Below are 25,317 nucleotides of genomic sequence, written 5' to 3'. Positions count from 1 at the left end.
TACCCAAATGTGTCTAAATACAGAGCTGGAGGGCCCTTTTCTGGGGGTGAGAAGGGAGGTCAGTTTCTCTGGTCCATGTGGATCTTGACCTTTTGCTGAGATTTTAAACAAGTTGGGGGGGGGGGGGAGAGTTGTGGTGGTGGATTCTATTACATGGTCACCTGTCCATGTTTTAATAATATTATGTATTTGCAGTAGTGCCTGCTATGTGCTAGGCACTTTCCAAACACTTAAGAGTGGTCCCTCTTCCAAAGAAGGATAAACAAGTAGACTGAGGTCTGAGGAATGGGAACAACAATTGTCAGTTTATATGCAAGTCATTTTGGTTCACTATAGGCAGCAGGGCAGAAGTGGGTCTTCAAGAGGGATTTAAATGTTAGCAGCATTGGTACCATGGGGACAAACTCGGGGACAGGAAGGTTGTCTCATATAGTGGGCTGTGTGGAAGAAGGCACAGTGATGATTGTGTGAGAATTTGACAAACAGGTGAATGAGTTTGGGAGCACTGGTGCCTGTCCATACCTGTGCTCAGTTCGGTGTAACTTATGTTGCTCAGGGAGGTGGCTTATTCGCACCCCTGAGCAACGTAAGTTATACTGACATAAGTGGTGGTATAGAAATAGTATATAGGTAGTATCCCATGGCAGGATATAACAAGGGCCTGAAGGAGAGATTTGGCTGTAGGGAGGGATGGAGAAAAAAGGGTAGATCTTGAAGAGGAGAAAGTGGCAGGATCTGGAAATGGCCTAGATGTCTGGGGCAAGGGAGGTGTGCAAAATACAATTTTAAGATAATTAAATAAAAGGTTGTATTAGATCCTGGAGGTGAAAGTCTTGTGCATTTCCCCTCATCCTCTGCACAGTGACAGGCAGGCAGGCTGACTGCCAGTTCTTAACGCACAACATCTCAGCTAAACAAGCAAATAAGCTCTTCAGGAGCTCCGCTGGAAAAGCCCCATCCCAAAGTGGGCAGCCTGGCTCAGCGCCCCTGGTCCTGTGTTCATGGTAAGGGGCTGGGTATATCCACTGACATCTCAAGAGAAAAGGTTTCTAACTTTCACTTTCCTTCCAGGTGACAGCCGGACTGTTAGGCCCATACTGAGCGGTGAATTCCAGACAAGGCCCTCAGCCAATGTTCAAATCTAGGAACTCTGAGCAGACGCTGCCGGTGATCTTGACGGCTCTAGTGGCTGACAGCACCGGGCCGGGATGGCCTGCGGCAAGGGCCACAATCGCAATGCAGCGTACGAACGATGAGCTGCGGCACCCCGCATGGCCCGGGGCAGCACAGCCACAATAGCACACAGCGCCCGCGATGGCCCGTGGCAGCCGGGCTGTGAGGGCGTACACAGCACAGCACGACCGCCATGAAACGCCACCCACCAGGACCCGCGACAGCGCGGCCGGGATGGCACAGAGCGCCCAAGACAGCGCGGCCGGGCTAGCACCTGGCGCCCGCGATGGCCCGGGGCAGCACGGCTAGGACCCACGGGAGCATGGCCCGGGGCAGCACGGCTAGGACGGCACACGGTGCCCGCGAGAGGGAGGATGGCCCGGGGCACCCGCCGCCCGCGCTGGGCCGGGCCGGGCCGGGCCGGGGCAGGTCAGGCAGGCCCCAGCGCACAGCAGGTCGCAGCGCGAAGCCCGCTGAGGTCCGCGGGCGGCAGGCAGAGCGGGAGGGCTGCGGCAGGGAGGTGAGGGGCGTGGCGGGCGGCTGCTGCGGCGGGGCGACCGGGATGGCGGCAGCGGCACCGGCACCGGCAGTGCCCGGCCCTGAGGGAAAGCAGGAGAGCGCCGGGCAGCGCGGGGGGAGGGGCTGCTGGCGGGGCGGGGCGGAGCGGAGGCGGCGGTGTGGGGGAGGGGCAGCGCGGGGGGGAGAGCAGGCGGACCCAGACCGGCCCGAGCTCATCGATGGCAGGCGACGGCGGCGAGCGCCGAATCCTCGAGTCCCGCCTGAAAAAGGAAGAGACCCGCGCTGGCCAATCGGGGGGAAGTGGTGAGCGGGGCAGGGGGCAGTTTGGGGGAGGGGAGGTGGGCGGGGGGCGGGGGGCAGTTTGGGGGAGGGGAGGGGGCAGGGGGGCAGGTTTGAGGTAAAACATGCATTCCCTCGCTCACGATGTAAAGCCCCTGGCACACATGCTGAGAGCTGAGGTACCAGGTGGGCAGGAGCACCTCAGCATGGCCCTGGCAACTAACTGTGTGCCTGCAGCTGGGCTCCCCATGGGAGTGACCCTCCCGCCCGGCAGTGGTGACTGGGTCACCACCGTCTGAGCGCTCCTTTTCTGCCCTGTGTGACACGAGTGTGTGGATCTCAACTCGTTTCGCAGCTGGGAAGCAGCCAGGGGACAAGGGTCTTGAAGAGGTGTCCCACTCCGCCCAGAGGCTGACCCGTCACCTCTAAAAGGATCTCTGGGCAGGACAGTGGCACCTTGGCAGGTGGCAGGCGTAGCCTTGAATAGAAAGGCCTACAGTAGCTTTTGGTAAATTCACTTTCATAAGAGAGTGAGCCTTTTATCAAAACGTTTTTGTGAATTTCCCCTCAGTCAAGTCCTGAAAGCTGTTGGTAAGACTGTGCCCCTGGCAGTATCCCCTCAGGCTGGTGAGAGCTTTGAGAGGATGGCTGAGGAAGAGGAAATAGTTCAGGATCTTAACATATTTTGTGATGTGCCAGTGTTGCTCACTACAGAGAAGAACTGACGATAACTTCTATTTATCACTTTGACCAAATATTTGTTTCCTGCCTCTTTCTTAGCAGGCCATGGATTTTCTCTCACCTAGGATGATGTCCCAAAAGGTGGAGAAGTGGTTCAGTGGGATGCTTTTATTCAGCACACTGACCACATGCTTGGTCTGATACAATCTAAATAGACAATACTATTCAGAGATATAATGACCAGAAGATGGATTGACCACAAAGCTGTACCGGCTATTTTATTGATTGTAATAATACTACGTAGTGCTTTTCTTCAGTGCATCTCAAAGTGCTTTCCAAAGGATGTCAGTATCATCTCCCCCATTTTACAGATGGGGAAACTGAGGCAGCAAGACCTACAATACCATGTTTTATTTGGCTAGTGCAGTGGCATAATGAATGCAACATTGTATTTTATATCCGAAAGACTCCTTTGAAGTAAAGAGTTAGTGTCTCCATAACAAATTCCCTAGAACATCAACATTAAGCCTTAGTGCATTCTGATCTAAAACTTGATGAATATGCTTGTTTGTCCTAATATACTTTCTTGTTTCACTGATGTGTTCACCTTTTCCAGGAAGGGGTAGGATTAAAACTGATTAAAGGTAGAAGTGGAGCTCCTATGTGTACCTGTGAAGTTGAAATCTCATTGGAATCTTACATAAAGATCAAAATAATTTGTGCTGTTGGGAACTTATTTTTCTTTGTTCAGTATCAGATCTGGATTGATTTGGTAGAAGGAATTTACACATGTGTGTATAGAATGTGTAACTAATTCCATCTTATTCCTTCTGCAACTTTCTAAACCTAGGGTAACATTTCAATGGCTACCCAGATGACTGATGGTCATCGACGGTTTCTGCAGATGCTGATGTCTCATGGAATAGTGGAAGGATCAGTGGCTAGAACATTACACAGAGACTGCTGTGAAATCCATAAAGGTTAGTCACATTTCTTGAGAAAAACAGCAATGTAGTGAATGAGAGAACAGAGTAAAATTGGGTTTTCTATTGCACCGTTCAGATTCTGGATATCTTAAAGTGCTTTCCAGAGCTACAAGTTAGGTAACGTTGACTTTGTAGGCAAATTGTGTGCTCAGTAGTAGCAGACAGAGCCTTACTATTTTACTCAAGAAAATGTTGGTCAGGGCATTGAGGTTATTGCTGACATCGATCCATTTAAAAATGGGATACTCTCGTTTATGTGGTCAGAAGCGAGTGAAATGGGCACAGGGGACCTTGGTTTAATGCTCTACTCTAGGACTTTAGAACTCTACATGAGCAGTGAAGTTCACTTGCACAGATCTGATTGCAGGACTGGGGCCTAATTATACAAGGGGAACCAGCGAAACAGAGTATAAATACACAGCGTAACAACTAAATGAAAAGGAGATTTTTCTCTAAGTTCTTTGAACTACAGTAGTCAAGGGTGTTATGTAGGCAGAAAGATTTCAGAGAGAAATGTGCTTTTTAAATGGGGAACTGAGTAGGTCCTCCCTTGTCACTAGTTCTGGACTGCAGTGTTAAATCTGACTGTATAATGGATGTGTATCAGCCTCAGTTTACAAACAGCTACATTTCTGACTAGCATGTACCCTATGAAAGTTCAGATAGTGTTAATAATGTAAACAGCTCAACAAAAACAAAGAAATTAAGGGTTAAACCAATTTAAACATCACAAAGAAATATGTAAAAGGCATTTACAGAAATGCTGTCTTTGGAATTGTATATTTAAAGCTTTGTTCATATTTACAATTGACACTTTTAAAATAATGTATTTTTGGCAGTGTTAAATTTGCCACGTTGGAAAGCTTTTCTTTGAGATGTTATGTAAAATATTTGCCTGCAGGGAAAAGAAAAGCATCTCTGAAGGCTAAATCCTTCACCAGATTAACTACATATTCAGTAAGGTTGAGTCCTCTGTACACTGTAATAAACTCTATACATTATAAAACAGGAATTTTGGTTGGGTGCTTTCAGTTTAATTTGAAGTTCTTTTTTAAGCTTAAATGGTATAGGAATGTGTAATCAATTCAGTTATGATGTTTCAGTGAGAACTAGTTACTATCTGTATTACATCTTAACTAATTTTGAAAATGATGGACACACACTGAAATAAAGCTGAAATGAGCAACATTTTTAGTTAATTAGTAATTTTTAGCAGTAGCTGATACAATCTGATAAAGTGAAAACTAAATTGCTGCTTACCAAACAAACAATGAAAGCATTAAAGGTCACAAGACCTTAATCTTTCACATATCTGCAAACAAAACTGTAACTGGCAAGTAATTCGTACAAAGATATCTTCTGGTTCAGGTCTGTAGACACTTCAGAACGTGAGTAGCTTTACCAATTGATGGTACTCCTCACATGAGTAAAGTGTTTGTAGGATTGGGCCCTAAGGCACCTTCTGGAAGTTATCAAGATAAACCAGCTTTGGATAAAAAAAGTTACAATTACTTATATTATTTAAGAAAAAAACATTTTAAATGCTGATTAAACACCAGTTTTAGAAGTAATCATTTTAACAAATAAATATTGGTAAACAGGTAGCTCTAGAATATAGCTTGGTTTAAATCATGGCTCAGATTAAGCTGGTATGCAGTTGTACAGCATACCAAAGACTCTCCTAAATTACTTTCTTGTTCTTCAGATTCTCAGATTTAATGGGGGGACAAAAATAAATCTCTAGCTGTTATGATTGCAAAGAAAACCTCAAAACTGGGAACTGTATGTAACCAATGCAGAAATGTCTACATGAATCTGCAGAGAGTTTGGAACAATAGCTCAAAGGTGTGAACTGCCCCTTTCATCTCATTGAGGGGTACGGGTTTGTCTACATGGAGGAGCTATTGTAAAATCAGCTAGGGAATGAATTTAGAACAAAGCAATGGGGAGTTATTCTGCATTAAGGGTGTGGCTTAGTTTAATCTACTTCCAAAGAAAAAGCTATTCCAGTCTATTTCCCCATGTAGACAAGCCATAACTCAGATGCCCAGTGATAATTGGTCACCACTATTAACTATTTAATTCCTCATGTGAGAAAGGAGCGGGAGAGATCACAGAACTGCTAAATCTATTGTGAACTACATTAAATTTTGGTGCTGCTCGTGGGGTGGTGTTTGGGAGATACCACTGCTTATTTTTGTTTTTTAATCAGAAAGAGCCAGCAAAACTGGGCATAGTTAAACCTCTCTGAAGGGGAGCTGAGCCATGGAGTCCATTGGAGCTCACTCATATTTTAAACGTTTGTGCAATCTTCCATGAGCAATATCTTTTTGCGGTGACTAACATGAGTGAAACTTGAGAGAGTACCACTGCTTCCCGTATGACCCCCCAAATTCAAACTTGGTTTAAGTTTTTCCTGAAGACACACAAGTCATTGTGCCTTGTTTGATAAAGATGTGTACTGTAATTAATAGAGATGCCCTGAACCAGGGGTCTGGACCAGAGCAACATTGAACATTATGGCAAACTTTACAGCTTGATCCCATTTCTAGTATTTCCAGTAGAGATAAGGAAGTGCCATTACCACTATACAAAGCACTGATGACACCTTATCTGGAATACTGTGTGCAATTCTGATCTCCTACATTCAAGAAAGATGGATTCAAACTTGGTGCAGAGAAGGACTAATAGGATGATCAGAGGAATGGAGACTCTTCCTTACGAGAGGAGACTTAAGGAGCTTGGCTTGTTTAGCCTAACAAAATGAAGGCTGAGGGGAGACATGATTGCTCTCTATAAATACATCAGAGGGATAAACACCAGGAAGAGAGAAGAGTTATTTAATTTAAGTTAAGCACCAGTGGTGGCATAGGAAAACATGGCTATAAACTGGCCATTAACAAGTTTAGGCTTGAAATTAGATGGTTTCTAACCCTCAGAGGAGTGAAGTTTTGGAACAGCTTTCCAAGGGGAGTACTGTGGGGCAAAAAAACCCTAACTGTTTTCACAGCTGAGCTTGATAAGTTTATGGAGGAAATGGTATGAGGAGAGCCTGTTTTAGATTGATTTTGACAGATAGGGAGGAACTGATTGAAAATTTGAAAGTGGAAGGCAGCTTGGGTGAATGTGATCATGAAATGATTGAGTTCATGATTCCAGGAGGGAAAATAGCACAAAAAAAATAACAGATTTCAAGAAGGCAGACTTTAGCAAACTCAGGGAGCTGGTATATAAGATCCCATGGGAAGCAAGTCTAAGGGGAAAAACAGTTCCAGAGAGTTGGCAGTTTTTCAAAGAGACATTATTAAGAGCACAAGAGCAAATTATCCCACTGTGTAGAAAAGATAAGAATTATGGCAAGAGACCATCGTGGTTTAACTAGGAGATCTTAAATGATCTGAAACTCAAAAGAGAGTCCAATAAAAAAAACAAGGGCAAATTACAAAGGATGAATATAAACAGATAACACAAGTATGTAGGGACAAAATTAGAAAGGCCAACGCACAAAATGAGATTAATCTAGCTAGAGACATAAAGGGTAATAAGAAAACATTCTACAAATACAATAGAAGCAAGAGGAAGAGCAAGAAGAGGGCAGGCACATTACTCAATGGGGGAGGGGAACAATAAAAAAAATTGGCAATGGCAGAAGTACAAAATTTTTGTTTTACAGGAAAGGTTAGTAGCGATTGGACACCTAACATAGTGAATGCCAGTGAAAATGAGGTAGGATATGAGGCTAACATGGGGAAAGAACAATTGAAAAATTACTTAAAACAATTAGATGTCTTCAAGTCATCAGGGTCTGATGAAATACATCCTAAAATACTCAAGGAGCTGACTGAGGAGATACAAGCCATTAGCTATTATCTTTGAAAAGTCATGGATGATGAGATTGATTCCAGAGGACTGAAAAAGGGCAAACATAGTTCCAATTTATAAAAGGGGGAATAAGGACAACCCAGGGAATTATAGACCAGTCAGCTTAACTTCAGTACCCGGAAAGATAATGGAGCAAATAATTAAGCAATCATAATATCATAAGATGATAAGATAAGTAACAATCAGCATGGATTTGTCAAGAACAAATCATGTCCAACCAACCTAATAGCTTTCTTTGTTAGGGTAACAAGCTTTGTGGGTAAGGGGGAAATGGTAGATGTAATATATCTTGTATCTTTAGTAAGGCTTTAGTAAGGCATTAGATAGATGGAGCTTCTATAAGATGGCTGCATAACTGGCTGGAAAACCATTCACAGAGACAAGTTGTCAGTGGTTCACAGTCAAGCTGGAAGGGCATACCAAGTAGGGTCCTGTAGGGATCGGTTCTGGGTCTGGTTCTGTTCAATATCTTCATTAATGATTTGGATAATGGCATAGAGAGTACACTTATAAAGTTTGCAAATGATACCAAGATGGAAGGAGTTGCAAGTGCAGTGGAGAATAGGAATAAAATTCAAAATGATCTGGACAAACTGGAGAAATGGTCTGAAGTAAATAGGATGAAATTCAGGAAGGACAAATGCAAAGTACTCCACTTAGGAAGGAACAATCAGTGGCACACGTACAAAATGGGAAATGACTGCGCCTAGGAACAAGTACTGCGGAAAGGGATCTGGGGGTCAGAGTAGATCACAAGCTAAATATGAGTCAACAGTGTAATGTTGGTGCAAAAAATGCAAACATCATTCTGGGATGTATTAGCAGGAGTGTTGTCAGCAAGACACAAATAGTAATTCTTCTGTTCTACTCTGTGCTAAGTAGGCCTCAATTGGAGTATTGTATCCAGTTCTGGGTGCCACATTTCAGGAAAAATATGGACAAATTGGAGAAAGTCTAGAGAAGAGCAACAAAAAATGATTAAAGGTCTAGAAAACATGGCCTATGAGGGAAGATTAAACAAACACATTTTTTTCTGTCTGGAGAAAAGAAGACTGAGAAGAGACAAGTACATAAAAGGAGGAGGGAGAAAAATTATTCTCCTTAACCTCTGAGGATAGGACAAGAAGCAATGGGCTTAAATTGCAGCAATGGTGGTTTAAGTTAGACATTAGGAAAAACTTCCAAATGGCCATAGTAGTTAAGCACTTGAATAAATTGCTTAGGGAGATTGTGGAATCTTCATTGGAGATTTGTAAGAGCAGATTAAACAAACCCCAGTCAGGGATGGTCTAGATAATACTTAGTCCTGCCTTGAGTGCAGCGGACTGGACTAGAAGACCTCTTGAGGTCCCTTCCAATCCTACAATTCTATGATGAGATTACCTAAAATGGCATATGGTTTATCTGCGACTGCTAGTAGCAAATATCCCCAATGGCCAGAGATGGCACTTTAGATGGGGAGGGCTCTGAGTTACTACCGTGAATTCAGTCTCAGGTGTCTGGTTGGCAGGTCATGCCAACATTCTCAGTGTCTAACAGATTGCCATATTTGGGGTTGGGAAGGAATTTTCCCCCAGGGCAAACTGGCAGAGGCCTTGGAGGTTTTTGCCTTCCTCTGCAACAGGGGGCATGAGTCACTTGCTGGTTTGAACTAGAGTAAATGATGGATTCTCCATAACCTGAAATCTTTAAATCAAGATTTGAGGACTTCAGTAACTCAGCCAGAGGTTATGGGCCTGTTACAAGAGTGGATGGGTCAGGTCCTGTGGCCTGCAATGTGCAGGTTATACTAGATGATCACTGTGGTATCTTCTGGTCTTAAAGGCTATTTCTAATATATAGGACCAGTGAGCTACAATGCAGTAAAAGTTAATTAAATAATTTATCAGAAAGGGTCATCTGTCAGGAAGATTTTCTGAAAATAGAGTAGCAAACTATGAAACTCCCACCTTCTAAGTACAGTGTATTCAGTCTATAAATACACACACGGTTGTGAAATTACTCAGATACTGTGTGGGAGTTTTAAATGTTATAAACCACAATAAATACTCTACCTTAAGGGCCATGTGCCAAGTCAAGAGACTTTGTGGACAAAAGGATCCTCAGTGTAACTCATTGAATAGAACATGTTTTTACTTTCTTTACATTCATTTCTTGAATAATCACAAAAAATGTGACAGAACTTTGCTTCTAAGGGCAAATACATCATGATCTTCTTTGTTTTCTAACTTCATCTAAACTGACCTTTTATGAAGCAACCCAGTCAGTATATGCTTTATTTATTGTAGCATTACTGATGTGTACTAAACTGTGAAGTGTAGCATTTAATGTAGTTCTTCAAAGTTCCCCTTATTTTTGGATATGGACTTCTTTATTGAAGTGATGTGTCCACTGGGTGTAGTTCAGGTGTATCAGCATAATATCCTTGTGATCATATCAAATCTACAGTGCTATGGAAGTAGCATAATTCAATTAAATTAAGCTAACAGGGTTAGCGTATAATATCATCAGACTGCTGATGATTGTGAAATTGGTTTTAAGTGTAAGAAAACAAAAACCAAAATTGTTTGGAATCAAGTTGTTGTAATTGGGTTCCACTCACCACAGGTGCACCTCTTTGTGGATGGGTCTGGGAATTAGCTTTCACATGGTCTTGCACCCCCTTCCATCAGTTGCTCACACTGTGACCTCTCTCTCTCTCCAGGACTCAGTGTACTCCCTCTTCATGACCTGGCCTTCTGGCCCAGTCACTGTATAGTACCCCCCTTCTGCAGTAACAAAGTTCTATCAGACAAGCTATCTGTATGCCATCTCAGGCAGTCTTTTAGTCCAAGAATATGTCCGGTGCCATTTTCCCAGTAGCTGGTAGGGGAACTCTGGGTCATCTGCTACTCCAGGTTCCAGACCCTATGACTAGCAACCTAGGTTTGCTCAATTACAAACCCTGTTGCTGTTTCCCTGGGCTCCTTCCTACCCCATCTTTTTGTGGGCTGGCCTATCTTTTGGTTTATCACTGGAGCATTCTTCACCTTGGCTTCAGGCTCTTCAAAATGCTTTCCTTTGCCCATCAGCATCACCTCTGTATTTACTGGGTTCAGCTTTAGGAAGTTGTTCATCCATGAGCTGATCTCATCTAAACACTGGGCCATCCTGGTAGTGCAGTGGTTGAATGTGGTGAAGGATAGGTAGAGCTGTGTATTATCTGCATATTGCTGGCACTTGAGTCCATGTCATATGACCAGTTCACCCAGTGGTTGCATGTAAATATTGAAAAGGACCAGAGAATTGAACATTGTAGAATTCCACAAGTGGGGCCTCTGGGGTGGAGGTGCTATTTCCCATCACTACTTGTTGAGCGTGTCCTTCCAGGAAGGGCTCAAACCATTTTAGTGCATTACCCTCGACCCCTGCCACCTCCCTCAGGTGAGACAGAAGAATTTCATGGTCAACAGTGTCAAATGCTGCAGAGTGTTGTTTTAAGAACATAAGAATGGCCATGCTGGGTCAGACCAATGGTCCATCAAGCCCAGTATCCTGTCTTCTGACAGTGGCCAGTCCTCTGCTCCCCATGGCTACTTCACCCTTCTGAGCCTCTTGCCAGACTCCTTAGGGTTGGATAGACTCCTAGAGCTTACTCTCCCCCTGGATTTCCTCCTTGTCCCTGCCAACTTCCTTTTCCTCTCGGGAGTGATTGCACAGCCCTTTCCTGCTCCCATTTCCTGGCTTTATACTCTTAACCCTGCTTCCCCCGTACGTGGGGATCATCTGCAAGTAGTGCTTATTACCATGCTCTTCTTCTTGAAATCATGTCCTCCCTTGGCTTCTGGGCCTCTGTCCTCTCCTGGTTCTCCCCCTACCTCTTTAATTTCCACATCAGCATGTTCTACAGAGGATCCTTTTCATCCTCCTTTCACCTTTCTGTGGGTGTTCCAAAGGGCTCTGTTCTTTGTCCCTGGCCTACTCTTCTCCTTCTACACCTTATCTCTGGGTAATCTCATCCACAAATACAAATTCAACTACCATCTCTATGCTGATGACACACAGATCTATCTCTTTAATCCAGACTGTCTTCTGTCCAAACTAAAATTTTGTCCTGTCTCTCTGACATCTCCTTGTGGACGTCTAACTGTCATTTAAGCTCAGAGTGACTAAAACATCTTCCTCCTCTCTAAGTCCTCTCAGTTTCCTCCTTTCTTGATCACTGTGGACAATACTGTCATCCTGCCTGTAACTCAGGCCCATAGCCTGGCTGTTGTCTTTGACTAGGATCTCTCTCTAGGTCCTCACTTCTAGGCTGTCTAAATCTTGCCTATTCTGTGTGTATAACATCTCTAAGATATGGCCTTTCTTCTCCATCCACATAGCTAAAATTCGTGGCCAACCTCTCGTCTCTTGATTCCTAGGACACCCCTCTTTCTAACCTTGGCAAATTAAATATGGCTCTGTTCATATCTATTCCAATTGCTGCTGCAAAGATCACTTTCCTAGGCTATTGCTTTGACCATGCCACCCTCTCTTTGCATCCCTCCACTGTTCTCCCCTTCTCTCTCACATCAAACACAAGGCGCTTGTCACCGCTTTCAAGGCCTTTGTTGGTCTAACCCCACCCTATCATCTCTCATTCGCTATCCAGATTTTGACCCTCATCTCTGCTCAGCCCATGATGGCAACCTCCATTGCACACTTATGAAGTTTTCTAGCAAGTGACTTTGTGCTTTTTTCCCCCATGCTGCCCCTCACACTTGGGAGGAACACCTCATAAACACCTGTAAAACTAACTCATTATCCTCCTTCAAAACTCTCCTTTTCCATGATGCCTACAAAAACAGACAATCGCTGGTGTAGGACCTATCATGCTGACGGATACTGTCTCAGTGTTTCTTTGCACTTCCCGTCTGTACCCTTCTGTCATGTCTTGCCTTATATGTAGATTGTAAGCTTTTTTGGGGCAGGGCTATCTCTTTTGTTCTATTTGTGCAGCACCTAACACAGTGGGGTCCTGGCCATGACTGGAAGAATAGTTATAACAACTTTGTGGACTGTGTCACTGAACTAGCAATCACTCATTCATTTCTCCTTGCCGTCTCACAACCAGCAAGCACCTTTCTTGTCCAGCTTTCTGTGCTTTCTTAATAACTGGGGGGCAGAGGCATCATGGCAGCTCTAATCTTCTCTAATTACTACAGCTGGAAAGACCCTGTTTCTTCCCACCGGCTGGAAAGCACAGCTTTCCTGCAGCATTATTAGTATCCTCTTGCTTATGGACTGAATATTGAGGTTCACACACTTCTCCCTCCATTCCTGGATTGTTGACCCAGCAGACCTGCATGTTCTTTGCTTTAAAGTATTTGAATTTGACGTGTATTCAAAATAGATGTGCAATATTGGTACATATTGCTTACTCCCTCTTTTTCTTTTTAAGATTCGGGAGTCATGAACATTTTCTCTGTTAACTCATTAAACTGGAAGGAAAATTTAAATGTCAGAAGAGTCTTTACTTTCCCTTTTTTCCTCTTACACTCCTGTCAAATCTACAGATAACTTTGAGAGGCAAATTCATGTTGCTTTCAAACCAATGGCAAGTGCTAATAAGCAGCCATCCCGTGTAATGTTTGTATAATTCATTATGTAAAGTAACTGAGTGTACTGAGTTACAGTTATGTTTGATATAAAAATGACTTTGATCAAATACATGTGTGAAGGGCCATTGATAAGAGAGGAGAGAAAGGATTAGAGAAAACTGCTCCTTTTCCCTATTTGATGTTCAAAAGGAAGTGCTTTGGCTTAAAGAAAGACTAATGTAGATTACACCACACAAGTATTTTATCTAACTGGATTTGGTGGCTGGGATTTAGAAGGAATTACCAAAGAATAGTAGCGTTGCTCTATAAACCTACGTTTCTTAAGCACACAAATTTTGTGCTTATTTGTGATGAGAGCTACAGCACCATTAAAAAAATTATATATGAAAAAGAGGAGTTTCAGATCATCAGCTTCAGGAGTTTTTTTGCAGTAGTGCATCATGTATTTTTTTTTTTAGTATGTGGTTTTCTAGGAAAAAGCCCCAGCAGCTGCTTCTGTGTGTGACCCAGTGTATTAATTATATTAACATCTTGTCTGCAAAGCTTTGTGGGATTTTTTTTATCTGTGGTGGAATTTGTAAATAGTTATCTGTTTGAAGATGACACATCCCATCATCCATTGTGCTATGATGATGATGATGTTTTACTTTACAGTGCTCAAAAGTGTGCTGGGCCCCTCACAAGTACAAATAAAAATACATAGTCCCTGTCCTGAAGAACTAGCTATCTAATTTTAGACATGACACAAGGAAGGGTGTCACAACATTATGGAGGTGCTGAGGAAGAACAGGGTTTTCAGCAATGAGATTGTGCACTAACTCAGAGCTTGTCTGTAAGGGGAAATAGCTGAGAATCCACAGTGCCTATTCTGCCCAGGTCCCCATTCTTATTCTGCACTAAGAGTGCCTTTGTGTGGTTCTGCATGATCCTCTTTGACTGATTTCTCAGAGATGGTGGGGCAGAAGGAAGTCTGAAGGAGGGATCTGAAAGAAGAGGGTTTAGTGGTCTCGTGGACAGTTGTAGTTTTCCCCACCCCTCCTGAGTCATGCTGGTACCCGTCACTAGGTTTGGGAGCCTCCTGCCTGCCATTCCGAGCAGTTTTACGTACCAGTATATATGCACCATTTTATTTTCAAAGCCAATGTTTATCTATAGATTTCTGGAGTTTTAAGTCAGAAGGGATCATTGTGATAATCTGTTTTGGTACTACAGACCACCCAGTGATTCCTGCTTTGAGTCTGATGATTTGTGATTGAACTAGAAAATATTTTATGGAAAGACCATCCAGTCTTGATTTAAAGTTTTATGTGATTTATCCCAACCCCAAACAAATAAAATTACAGGTCTATTTTGGTTTCTTTGCATGTATGAATACCGAACCTGAAAAATGCAAGGAAGCTATTTAAAAAGATGTTCTCAGGTATAACCCTGAGCATCAGTCAATATAATAAATGCAGTTGCGACCTGTGACATTTTAAGACTGCATAATATGAAATGTGAAGTTCAGCTAACAATAATATGATTCTGACAGACTAACAAAAAGCTCTGGGTTAATAATAGATTACATTATTTGGCAAGATGTCCAAGTCTGAGGGGGAGCTTTTCAGAGAAGGTTTTTGGTTTTTTTTTTAGTTTGCATGTGAGGAATAATTAGATGAAATGGTGAAGTTAGGCGTTTCTCAGTGAAAACTTTTAGTTAGTCTGAGCAACATGGATTTAAAATTTAATCTTACAGTCTCGTTGTACATTCTGATTTTTGTTTAATGCTAAAGTCTAAAAAATGATGTGCTGAACATTTAAGATGATTGTATAGGTCTCATTTTTCTTAGTGTGGTTGTAATCTGAAAAATGACTGAGTATTACTTCATTTCTCAATGACTTATGCATTAAATCCTTTCTGTGTCAAAGTGGAAAGATGCAAGAAGGTGCTGTTTTTACCCTGTCACTTTTCAGATTGTAATTGACATCTGCACAGTTGAAGATTAAGTACACAAAATAGTGTGATAAATATGCCATATGCTTAAACGGCAAATAAGATGTGTAAATAAAGAGCCTGTCTTATTTCTTAAAGTCTTTACTAACACTGTTTATAGCCTTTTGCCTTAAATAAGGGATCACTAAGTTTGTATCTGCCCTTGTATGTATTCTGAAACTTACTAGGAAGCTATGGTTTTTCTGAACAGTCCTAAGTGGTACAGGCTCCCTGGTCTTTATCTCTGTCATTCTTTTGCTATGACTTTCCTTATCTAAAAGAGGGGATGAATATTCAGCCCTGTGTCTGAGTTAGAATGATCATTAACCAAAACGCAAAGCAGCATTTAGTTTGCTTTATACTCACAGTCCTTAGTAGAGGCATAGAGGGACACAGAGACTTCAGTACAGGTACAGTCCCTGGTTCCAGAAGGGACCTCAAGCTTGTGTTGTAGCCAGGGTTCTGTTGCCCTTTTCCATGTAAAATAGATCTGGTTTATTATTAAGAGTTTGTCTCAGACTTAAAATAAAATCAGATTGTTTACAATGTTCCATTTAACTCTGTTGGTCTGTCAACTGCCGTTGAACTCAAATAATGCCTGCTAAAGAAAATGCTCCAGTGTGCTGCTCCCTGTGCTTGTAGATAATCAGCACTGCTTCAAATGTTGCCACCTATTATTGTCCATGTGCACATCTACTGAGTGTTCAGGGCTGGGAATCATTTATTTACAGAGAGGATAAAGAACACTATATGGTTCTAGCAAATGCTTTGTTTTCTATGCTATGAATGACTTTGCTTTATCCATTAGCTGGGTCTTGGAACAGCATTTTTCTCTCTTTCTCTTCAACTGAAAGCACAATAAATAGCTACATCTATCATATGGAACTACTTGAGACTGTGCGCTCATACCTGCAGGAAAGAGACAATTTATTCTTGTTACAGAAAGATCATCCACAATAATTTTTGTTAAGCCTCAACTTTTTACCAAACTGATGTAGTTTAAAAAAAAAAAAAAAACCACCTAAAAAACCAACCAGCTGGAAACTGGGTTTGCTTTGACATCTTGGAATAGAACAGTGTCTTGGCTTAGATACACATCTTACACATACCTGCTGAGCAATGCCACACAGACACTCATTATTTCTGTTTTATAAAGAGAAAAGAGGGCATGATCTCTGCTGCATGGAATTTCCAAACTGCAGACAGACAGTTGGTAGAGGAAAGGGTACAACCTGTGAGTAAAGTGGTAAAGGTAGTGAGTAAATGGCCACATCTTCGTAATATAAGATTAATCCTGTCCAATTTTTCCCTCAGACCTGCCAGTGTAAATCAGATGGTTTTCACTAGAAAACTCTGATCAATTTCTGCCCATTCAGTTAGATTGCAGTCTGTCCACCTTACACGTTCCAGTACAAGTCTTGTAGCACAGAGGAAGGTTATGCATTTCACTACAGCTACTTCCAGTACCTTGCCATAGAAACAGATGTAATATTAAACAGCGTAAGTGTGGCAGCCTTTATTTCTCCTACAGCCACCACCAGTACGGGTGCAAACCACTTGTACGGAGGTTAAAATTACCAAGCACAGCATTTGGTTCGGTCATTCCCTTCCTCCACAATACATTTTTTGGAGAATTTTTATTTCCCTCTGCAGGGAGAGGATCTGTTAGAGCAAGCAGACTTTCATCTAAAATTCATCTCTGCCAAGATGTTACCTTACATGGCCAGGCAAGCTCATAATGCAAAAATATGCTTATTTTACCTTGTTTGTCATTTTCATCTATCTTTGGAGTCCTGTCACATAAACCTAGATTGTGAGCTCTCTGGAGCAGGGACTGCCTTTGTATTACACATTTGCATAGTACTTTGCACAATGGGTCTACTAGAGCCCTGGCTCTGGCCTCCAGGTGCTACTGTTACACAGAGAATATCTCTTGTAATGAAGACCGTCTAATGCCCTTTTAGTGACTATTCTTAATACTTCTGAGACATCTTGCAAGAAATAACTTCAGTGTAAACAATGTTGTGAAATATTACTTAATGCTGCTTCTAAATGTTAGGGTGAAATCCTAGTCCCACTGAAGTCAATGGGAGTTTTGACCGAACCTTGCTTGAAGCTTGTGCCGTGCCTATGCGGATCAGGACTGGTTCACCTTCTTTCTTCCATCCCCTGTGATGTCTGTGATGTAACTTCTGCTGCTAAGTTTCTTGTTTACAGGATGTGGCACCAAATGCTACCGTGGCAAGTCCCTAAAATCAGAATGTAATATCAATCCATGGTATACAGTTAGCAAAACTGTTGCTAGCTTGTGAAAACCGGAGCACGGAAAGAAACCAGGAAACCACATAAATAGAAGAGAGCACAGCTATGTTTGTTCATTCTACACAGGGTTTGAGCCTACATGGTAACTTGTTATTCAATTTAAACAACTCCTTTCAAGTCGAGCAGCTGGAATGGATAATGTTGTGGGCCCCAAAGACCCAAGCAACAAACACAGAGTCCCTTAACATGGCCACTGCAGTCACAAGGGCTGTACTCTTCTGAAAGCTGGTGTTGATCTGTAACCAGCAGTGATATGAAAGGAGCACAGGACGAGTACATGCCAGCGAAATGTAAAAGACGTGTTCAAAACTCTGCCTGGGTGTCACTCGTTCTGTTGCCCAGGCTGGCTTTTCAGTATGTAAAGGATGAGATTACCTGTCTGACTAGATAACCAGATCTTTTTAAACTTACAGTCTACTATGCTCATGATAAATTGGATGACTTCATCAACGTTGTTAACATCCATCTGCAGCCTTTGTTTATGCAGATCCGGAAAGGAATGTCTGAAGATGATGGGAGAACATATTATGCGTTGGTAAGTGGATGAAACGCTGCCATCTTGTGGATTTAATTTCTAGCTACTAGTAAGTCTAACCAGTCACTTTGCAAAGATGCAGCAGTGGGGGAGAGTCACCTGTATACTTAACATAAAATTAACTGGTATGTTAAGTGCACATTCTTTCTAATACTTTAGACTGGTAGCTTGTTTGGGCAGGGATTGTATCTTTGCTAGTGCTTACCGAATACAGTTGCTATTTCTCTCTATGCTCCAATTGCCATCCTTGAGTGTGAGGCATCAACAGAAGTACTGAAACAAAGGATTATGATAGGAATGTTATTTAGGGCAAACATTCAGAATCTTACAAATGAGGATGTGTCTGCCAGCATGTTTCTCACACTTAATGCGGTCTTGTTTTGGCTGTGCTCCTTAAGTCTTATGCTGACAGCTGCTATAGAATCTACTTGTAGAACAGGGAAGTGTGAGGATAAACTGTTAACATGATAGACAGGAGGGAATGGAACGTTGCAGCGAGGACTGTAATAGTGTCTGAGTTATTTAGCATAAATATTAAGAGGTGGTGCTGCAATAAGCTTGTTTGTTTTTTTAAAAAGAACCTTTTTTTCTCTAGATGGAACTTGCAGCTGGAAAGCTCTAGCGCTCCCCAATGTCAGATTTTTGCACCTGCTAATCAAAAATTCATCCAATAGAAAAGATTTGCTAGGAAATGATTTACATATCATTTCCCTGCAATTGTAAATGTCAGACAGAGTACTGTCTGGTGATTTCACAGGTCTGGGAATCATGTGCTCTGTGCTATCTTGACCAATGCCGTTACCTCCTTGTGCCTGATTCCCCATGTGTTAGATAGGGCTAATAATACGTAACGATGGAAGGTGCAATAGCAATACGAAATGTTGTTGTTATTTTTCATCATCAAGTAGTGCTGCCTGTTAACAATAGTAAATTAGTATAAGTAACAAATTCAGTCTCATTTTAGTCTCCATTTGCACACAACGTGGCGTGTTTGCTCAGGAGAGGCCTAGGACTAGAATACAGAGGGTGCTGCAGGATAGGACCGAGGCGTATTTGTTAATAAAAAGTTTTGTCCTCAAGAAGGAATGCCCCTATCCATGCTGTTGCAACAAGTGATCTTTATGTTACTTTCAAATGCATGTTCTGTCCTGGCTGGCAGTGCAAAGGCAGTCGGAGGGAGTTGAATAATTGTGTTATTTCATAGGTGAATCTGGCAGAAACTGAAATAACTAAGATGGCATCTGACTACACAGAAAATGAGTTAGAGTTGTTCAGAAAAACTGTAAGTATGTCAGCTCATTGCTCAGCAAATCAAACTGTTGGGGGAATGGTCTCCTCTTTAAAATAAAAGGAATAGTCTGTGAAATCTGCCTGAAGAATAAGCTACCATATTGCTTTAGTTTATAATTGTTAGTTGCACCACAAATCAATTGAAAAAGTAGAAGTGTGGCATAAATCTATTCCCTCTTGGGGATAAATTAATGTTAAATTGAGATCAATAATGAGAAAGTGCTTCTCAGAGCAGGACTTGGCAGACCTGCTTTTAGTTTAATAATCATCTTTTTGCAGCAGCCCTCTCCCAAAATTCCCAGAAATGACTGGGGAATGCCGTCTGGGAATAGAAACACCCTAACTGGTTTCAGGACCCCTTTAACCTAATAACCTTTTGACACTAATAACCTAGTGTCTGGATTTTGAAATTTGCTATGAAGTGGATTGTATATTGCTGACTTAGCCACTGGATCATATGTATTGATAGCAGTTCACAGTACTGCCTAACAAGAAGGGTGGACAGTTCCTGTACAGTTTTCAAAGCTCCAGACTCATCCATTGGGTCTAGCTGCCACACAGGATACGCAGTGTCCTGCTTCATGTGAACCAATGGTGTCATTACTAGCATTACCTGTGATAAGAGTTCAGGATCTTTTGCTTTTTGTTGGTTTCTTGTTATAATGTTGTTCAGTTTTGTTCATAAAGAGTTTAGTGAGTTTCTGTGACCACTTGGGGACTGTTTGCATTTTGGGGTTCCAGGTATTAAAAATACGTCTGTTCTTTATGGACAGCGAGGGTGACGTGTTGCTTGCCTTGAAGAAAATTCTCACTTGCCTGAATGTGAAATTTGTTCAAAAGTCTCATCTACACTGACAGCTTTCAGAAATGTTCCCATTGTTGATCTAAGACTGGTGCAGCTTCACTGATGAGATCAACATGTGCACCAAGGCACAGGTTACTACCACTGTCATCTAGAATTGCGCTAAGCAGAGATACACAACGCTGTGCTGAAAGCACACGTCCTGCCTTCACTAGTGCTCCGAGATTTGGTACCATCACAGGTTTCTCACTGAAGCTAAACCAAAGGTGGTAGAATTTCTGAAAACTGGCAGTGTCCATACAGCCTATGAATGTCAGGTACATTTAGTTATACACAAGAATCCAGTCGGAACAGATGTCTTCCTGATTGCTAAAGATCTTTCATCAAGAAGGCCTTCATCTGATGCCAACTCAAGACACAGATTCCTCATTTGGTGTGGCAGATGGATCATGTAGTCAGCGTCATTGCAGTTCATTAGTGTTAAAGGAGCTTGAACACGGCTTCCTATAAGTAAGCTCCCATCTTGCTGTTTTAGCTGTGAAAGTATTTCCCCTGTGGCAAGTTAACATTGCCAAGAGCACCTTCATTGTTTTAATTTCCTGAAATATTTGCACAATATGTTGCATGTTACAGTATATTTAATCTATATGCTGAAAAAACCCTCCACATTGCCATTAACCCAGAACTGTGGCTAGTCAACTGTTTGCTTTCTCTAATCAGCTTTTTTTCTTTTTGCAGATGGATCTGATTATCATATCAGAAAGTGGCTTTGCATCTTCCACAAATATTTTAAACCTGGCTGATCAACTTAAAACAAAGAAAATGAAGAAAAAGGAAGCAGAGCAAGTGCTGCAAAATTTGGTGCAGGATAAGTGGCTCTCTGAAGTAATTGCTTTATCTTGTAGAGAGTGGGCATTTTAGTAGCTTTGACTCATCTTTTTTTATGGCTTTGACAGCCAAAACGGAGCTCTACTTTAAAGAGGAACTATAAAAATGGTATGGGTGGGCCAATTTTTGTTGTTTCAATGATTCCATCTAAACTGTACTAAGTGTACAAGTAAAAAGGTGGTCTTTGTGTTTAGCTGTGCTAAATTCTGCAAGCCGAATAGTATTGTTACATCGAAGATCTCACGGAAGGCAGTAAAGTTGCACTGGTGTAACTGAGAAACACGCTGAAACACTCCCATAATCTATGTGCTTGGGACACTCTGAATACTTGCAGCTCTCCTTTAAACACTGAATTAGGGAAGAACTGTGATAGTTCCAGGTTGTGTCACTGCTGATGTCAGTCCCCTCCAAAGAAGAAGTGGACTGATTCACCCCTTGTGCTGGCCAGCAGAGGTGATCCATGTCCATAAGTGGTGCAGTTGCTGTGTTCACCCTCTGTTCTTAGAGGTGTTTCACCTTGAATCTCTACACCGTCCCCCACCACGGGCTCCCTTGCATTGGGGGGAGACTTTAAAAACATGTTAAGTGCAGTTAAGTGTCTAATTCAGGGCTGTATTTTCCAGTAGGCACAATAGGCACAGTGCCTGGGGCCTATGAAACTTTCAGGGCCTATGAAAAAAATTGTATATATAATTTTTTATTTTTATTTAAAAAACTATTTATTAATAGCTTAAACCAAATTAGTTATTTTGGTCGGGGGGGCCTATGAAGGCAAGTGTGCCTAGGGCCTATGAAGGTCTTAAAATGGCCCTTGCCTAATTCCTACTGAAAGTTAATGGGATTCAGGAGCTTAACTCCTATTTGTGTCTTTGAAAATCTCTCCCTTTATTACATGTTTTAAGAAATGGTGCCAGATTTTCTCCCATAATATTTTTCAGTAATCTAGGTATCTTAGAGCTGTGTCAAAGAGAAGTCCAGTTGAAAAGGTATCTGTTGTTACACAGAACCCTACATTTTGTTTAGAATAATCTCTTTAATATGCAAGTGCAGACCATGAAGACTTCATGTTCCCCTCTGTGATCTTTGATGGAGGATGGAAGAATGCTTGCAGGGACCTGTAGCCTCCCTATTATGCATATTTATTAAAGACAGGAACTTTTTCCTTCTATTTAGTGCTAATTAGGTGTAGCGCTTTGAGCGGAATTTGGGTGTTGTCTTTGTATTAGCCAGTGATGGGTCTCTGCCAGCTACTGAAAAGAAATGAATGTCAAGCCTGGCTTTTGCTAAAAGGTAGAGTGAAGTTACAAAAAGATCAAGAGGGAATTGTAAGAAAAAATATTATAGTCTCACAGTTGTTGTTGTTTCCTTAGCGAGATGGGGAGTACACTTTGCACACTCGCTGCATAATGGAAATGGAGCAATACATACTCAGCAACTACCAAGACATGGCGAGGAAATGTAACATCTGTCACAGCCTTGCCATCCAGGTAACAAATTGGGCTGGGCTTCCTCTCTGCTGTTGAGAAACATCTTGCATGATTGCAGCTAAAGCATGTGATATTTTTCTTTCTGAGCATTTGTTATATAGAATCATAATACTGGAAGGGAACTCAAGGTCTTCTGCTCTAGTCCCCTGCATTCAAGGCAGGACTAAGTATTATCTAGACCATCCCTGACAGGTGTCTATCCAACCTGCTCTTAAGTCTCCAACGACGGAGATTCCACAACGTCCCTAGGCAATTTATTCCAGTGCTTAACTATCCTGACAGTTAGGAAACTTCTCTTAATGTCCGACCTAAACCACAATTGCTGCAATTTAAGCCTCTGTCCTCACAGGTTAAGGAGAACGATTTTTCTCCCTCCTCCTTGTAACCACCTTTTATGTACTTGAAAACTGTGATCATGTACCCCCTAGTCTCTTCTCCAGACTAAACAAACCCAGTTATTTTCAATCTGCCTTCACAGCTCATGTTTTCTAGACCTTCAGACATTTTTGTTGCTCTTCTCTGGACTTTCACCGATTTGTCCTTATTTCTTCTGAAATGTGGTGCCCAGAACTGGACACAATACTCTAGCCGAGGCCTGATCAGTGTAGAATAGAGCGGAATTACTTCTTGTGTCTTGCTTACAACACTCCTGCGAATACAGCCCAGAATGAGGTTTGCTTTTTTTGCAACAGTGTTAGTGTTGACTCGTATGTTCAAACTGCTCTTGCAGCCTGGCAGTGGAGTCCACAGTACATCAAATACTGATGCTGACATGAGAGGAGTTTCTGTTGCTGGTTGCAGTGGAAAACTACTATATGAACTTGGAGCAAGTGAGCTCACCAGTGAGAAACCTGCATCCATCACACTGGCTCGTGTTTCAGTCAGCGGAGCTTTCCCATACTGACAGTTCTTAGCTATTCTAAGCCTCTGGGCTCAGCACATGGTCATTTCCCTGTCTGACACATGCAGCCATCTTCATCTGGTGGTAGATCTGGGAACTGCTTGTATCAGGAACTCTAGCACATGCAGATTCATTCCCACAAACTGCACTGAGGAAGTGTGTAGTGGCACTCCCACAATACCCAGTCTGTCTCCTGATAAATGGCTGGGACCCGAGTTCCTCTTCTTAGCTGCCTATCCCCCATTACTCATTTCCTGTCTCCTGCAGCTACTTCTCCTCTCCCAGCCTTCCCCAATAAGCAGGCTGTTCTGACACCCCTTTTCCCACCCACTTGTCTCAACACTCTTTGGCTCCCAAGCCTTCTTGCTGATTCTTCCCACCACTCCCAACAAGTGCCCATTTCCCAAGTACATATTTCGCTGTAACCCATACCAGCCTCTGTTTACAAGTGTCCTCCAGCTGGAAATTCTCTCGAGTTAAAGCTCTTCCTTTGGGTGAGTAAGGCAGACGTTGGTTCTTTCCAAAGATGACATGCTTTGTAGCACTGAGAGGGAGGCTAGAAATGCCTTTTATTAACAGTAACATTTCTGATTTCAGAGTCAAGTATGTGAAACCTGTGGAATTGCAATGCACTTGCCTTGTGCAGGAAAATATTTCAAAGCTCAGACTGAACCACACTGTCCCCACTGTAATGAGTTTTGGCCACATGAGATTCCAGGTAGCAAGAAACCTCTTTAAAAATTCTGGTATCATAGTAGCTGGGTGTGAACTGTGATATTTAATAGTGAGACTTAAGTTACTGTAGTCATGATGAGGTGTCAGTGGATTGAACGTTTTTATTTACTGGAAACGTCAAATATTTCATCTGGTGGATCTTTCTTTGGTAAGTTCGTGCACTTGCAACTCTGCCAGGATTGTGCCTTTACTCACTGAGTCCTAGACCCTCTCTGCTACCAGCAGTATGTTAAGTGAAAAAAAAGTCTGGAAATATCAGTTTCAGTGAAGCAGAAGGTGATCAGAATTCCTCCATTTAACTAAATAAATGGAACATTTCCAATGGAAGCCACAAGCAAACTGAGTTTTGTTAGTCATTTAGTGAGAATTTGGAGCTCATGAAAATGTGTTGTTGGGGTAATGTCAAATTCCAGTATTTTGTTCACTAACATTGCATTTTTTCTTAGAGATAAATCGACCAGATTCCCAGTTGCCTTCAAGTGCCCCAAGGGAGTGGAGAAGAGCCTCATCCTCAAGAATAAGGCGGCGTTAGAAAGACCAACGTCAGTCAGAGTGGCCACTTTCTTGCAAAGGAACCCAATTGTAGTTCAGTTCCGTGTTGGTGTAAAATGTGTCGTTCTGAGAGGAGGGGTGCCTGTGGAACAGCCAACTTCCTTTTTCTGGTTTGTTTTTACTCTGCAAGAACCTTGCTTGAAATTTGAAAATAAAACTGTTCTGACCTTGGCCTCCTGCTCCAAGCTCCTGCTCGGTTCCAGCCTTGTTATGAAGGTCAGCGTGGCTCTAGTGGAGACTGGCATGGTATGTGTATGTAGCTACCAGTATTGTCAATGGCGGCTATTCTGCTGGTGTAGGAATGGGAGATTTGACTGCTGCCGCCCCAGTCATGTAAGCTGATCCACACAGACAGACCTTTACACCCAGCCCCATCTCATTAAATGGGGCTCTGCCCAGGTGCAGGGGTCCCTCTGCACAGGTCTGATGGAAGGATTTGGGCCTGAGTGTGCTGGGCAGGTGAGCTCAGTGCAGTTGAGTTTCTGCAACTCCTCCAAAACAGAAGTGTTTTAAAGAGACAAGACCTATTTAGACTCAAGTTTTATAACAGTTTTAAAATAGACAAAATCAGTGAGGTTTGTCAACCATTCTATCGTCGTTGAGTTTCTGCAACTCCTCCAAAACAGAAGTGTTTTAATTATTGGTTATAATAAATAATGCTAAGTTAGCTCTTCTGCTCACCTCCATTTCTTGGCTCTCAAAGAATCTGCAGTCTCACAACTGTGGAGGCG

General features: G+C 42.3%; 1 protein-coding gene across 3 annotated transcripts; it reads left to right on the top strand.

Moving 5' to 3' along the window:
• Positions 1-1,872: 1,872 nt before the first annotated feature.
• NSMCE1 (NSE1 homolog, SMC5-SMC6 complex component) lies at positions 1,873-24,759 on the top strand. Of its 3 annotated transcripts, none has more exons than XM_067534379.1 (8): positions 1,873-1,995; positions 3,503-3,632; positions 17,810-17,931; positions 19,136-19,213; positions 20,762-20,908; positions 22,282-22,398; positions 23,897-24,017; positions 24,481-24,759. In XM_067534379.1, the coding sequence occupies exons 2-8, from the start codon at positions 3,515-3,517 to the stop codon at positions 24,564-24,566; spliced, it is 789 nt and encodes a 262-aa protein (XP_067390480.1). In that variant the 5' UTR covers positions 1,873-1,995; positions 3,503-3,514; the 3' UTR covers positions 24,567-24,759. The 3 variants fall into 3 exon arrangements, with proteins under 3 accessions (XP_067390480.1, XP_067390481.1, XP_067390479.1); XM_067534380.1 differs by having other exon boundaries at positions 17,792-17,931; positions 20,762-20,884; XM_067534378.1 differs by having other exon boundaries at positions 17,792-17,931.
• The last annotated feature ends 558 nt before the right edge of the window (positions 24,760-25,317 follow it).

The sequence above is a fragment of the Emydura macquarii genome, unplaced genomic scaffold, assembly GCF_026122565.2.
Source record: "Emydura macquarii macquarii isolate MOO-44397 ecotype Brisbane River unplaced genomic scaffold, CSIRO-AGI_Emac_v2 contig_3390, whole genome shotgun sequence".
Lineage (NCBI taxonomy): Eukaryota > Metazoa > Chordata > Testudines > Chelidae > Emydura > Emydura macquarii.
Note: the sequence above shows the minus strand (reverse complement) of the source record. Positions and strands in the feature narration are given on the sequence as shown.

Coding starts and splice junctions, on each gene's coding strand:
- NSMCE1 (XM_067534378.1), top strand. CDS start 3,515: ATGGCTACCCAGATGACTGATGGTCATCGACGGTTTCTGCAGATGCTG. Junction 3,633..17,791: donor CTGCTGTGAAATCCATAAAG/GTTAGTCACATT, acceptor CTAGATAACCAG/ATCTTTTTAAACTTACAGTC. Junction 24,018..24,480: donor TTGGCCACATGAGATTCCAG/GTAGCAAGAAAC, acceptor ATTTTTTCTTAG/AGATAAATCGACCAGATTCC.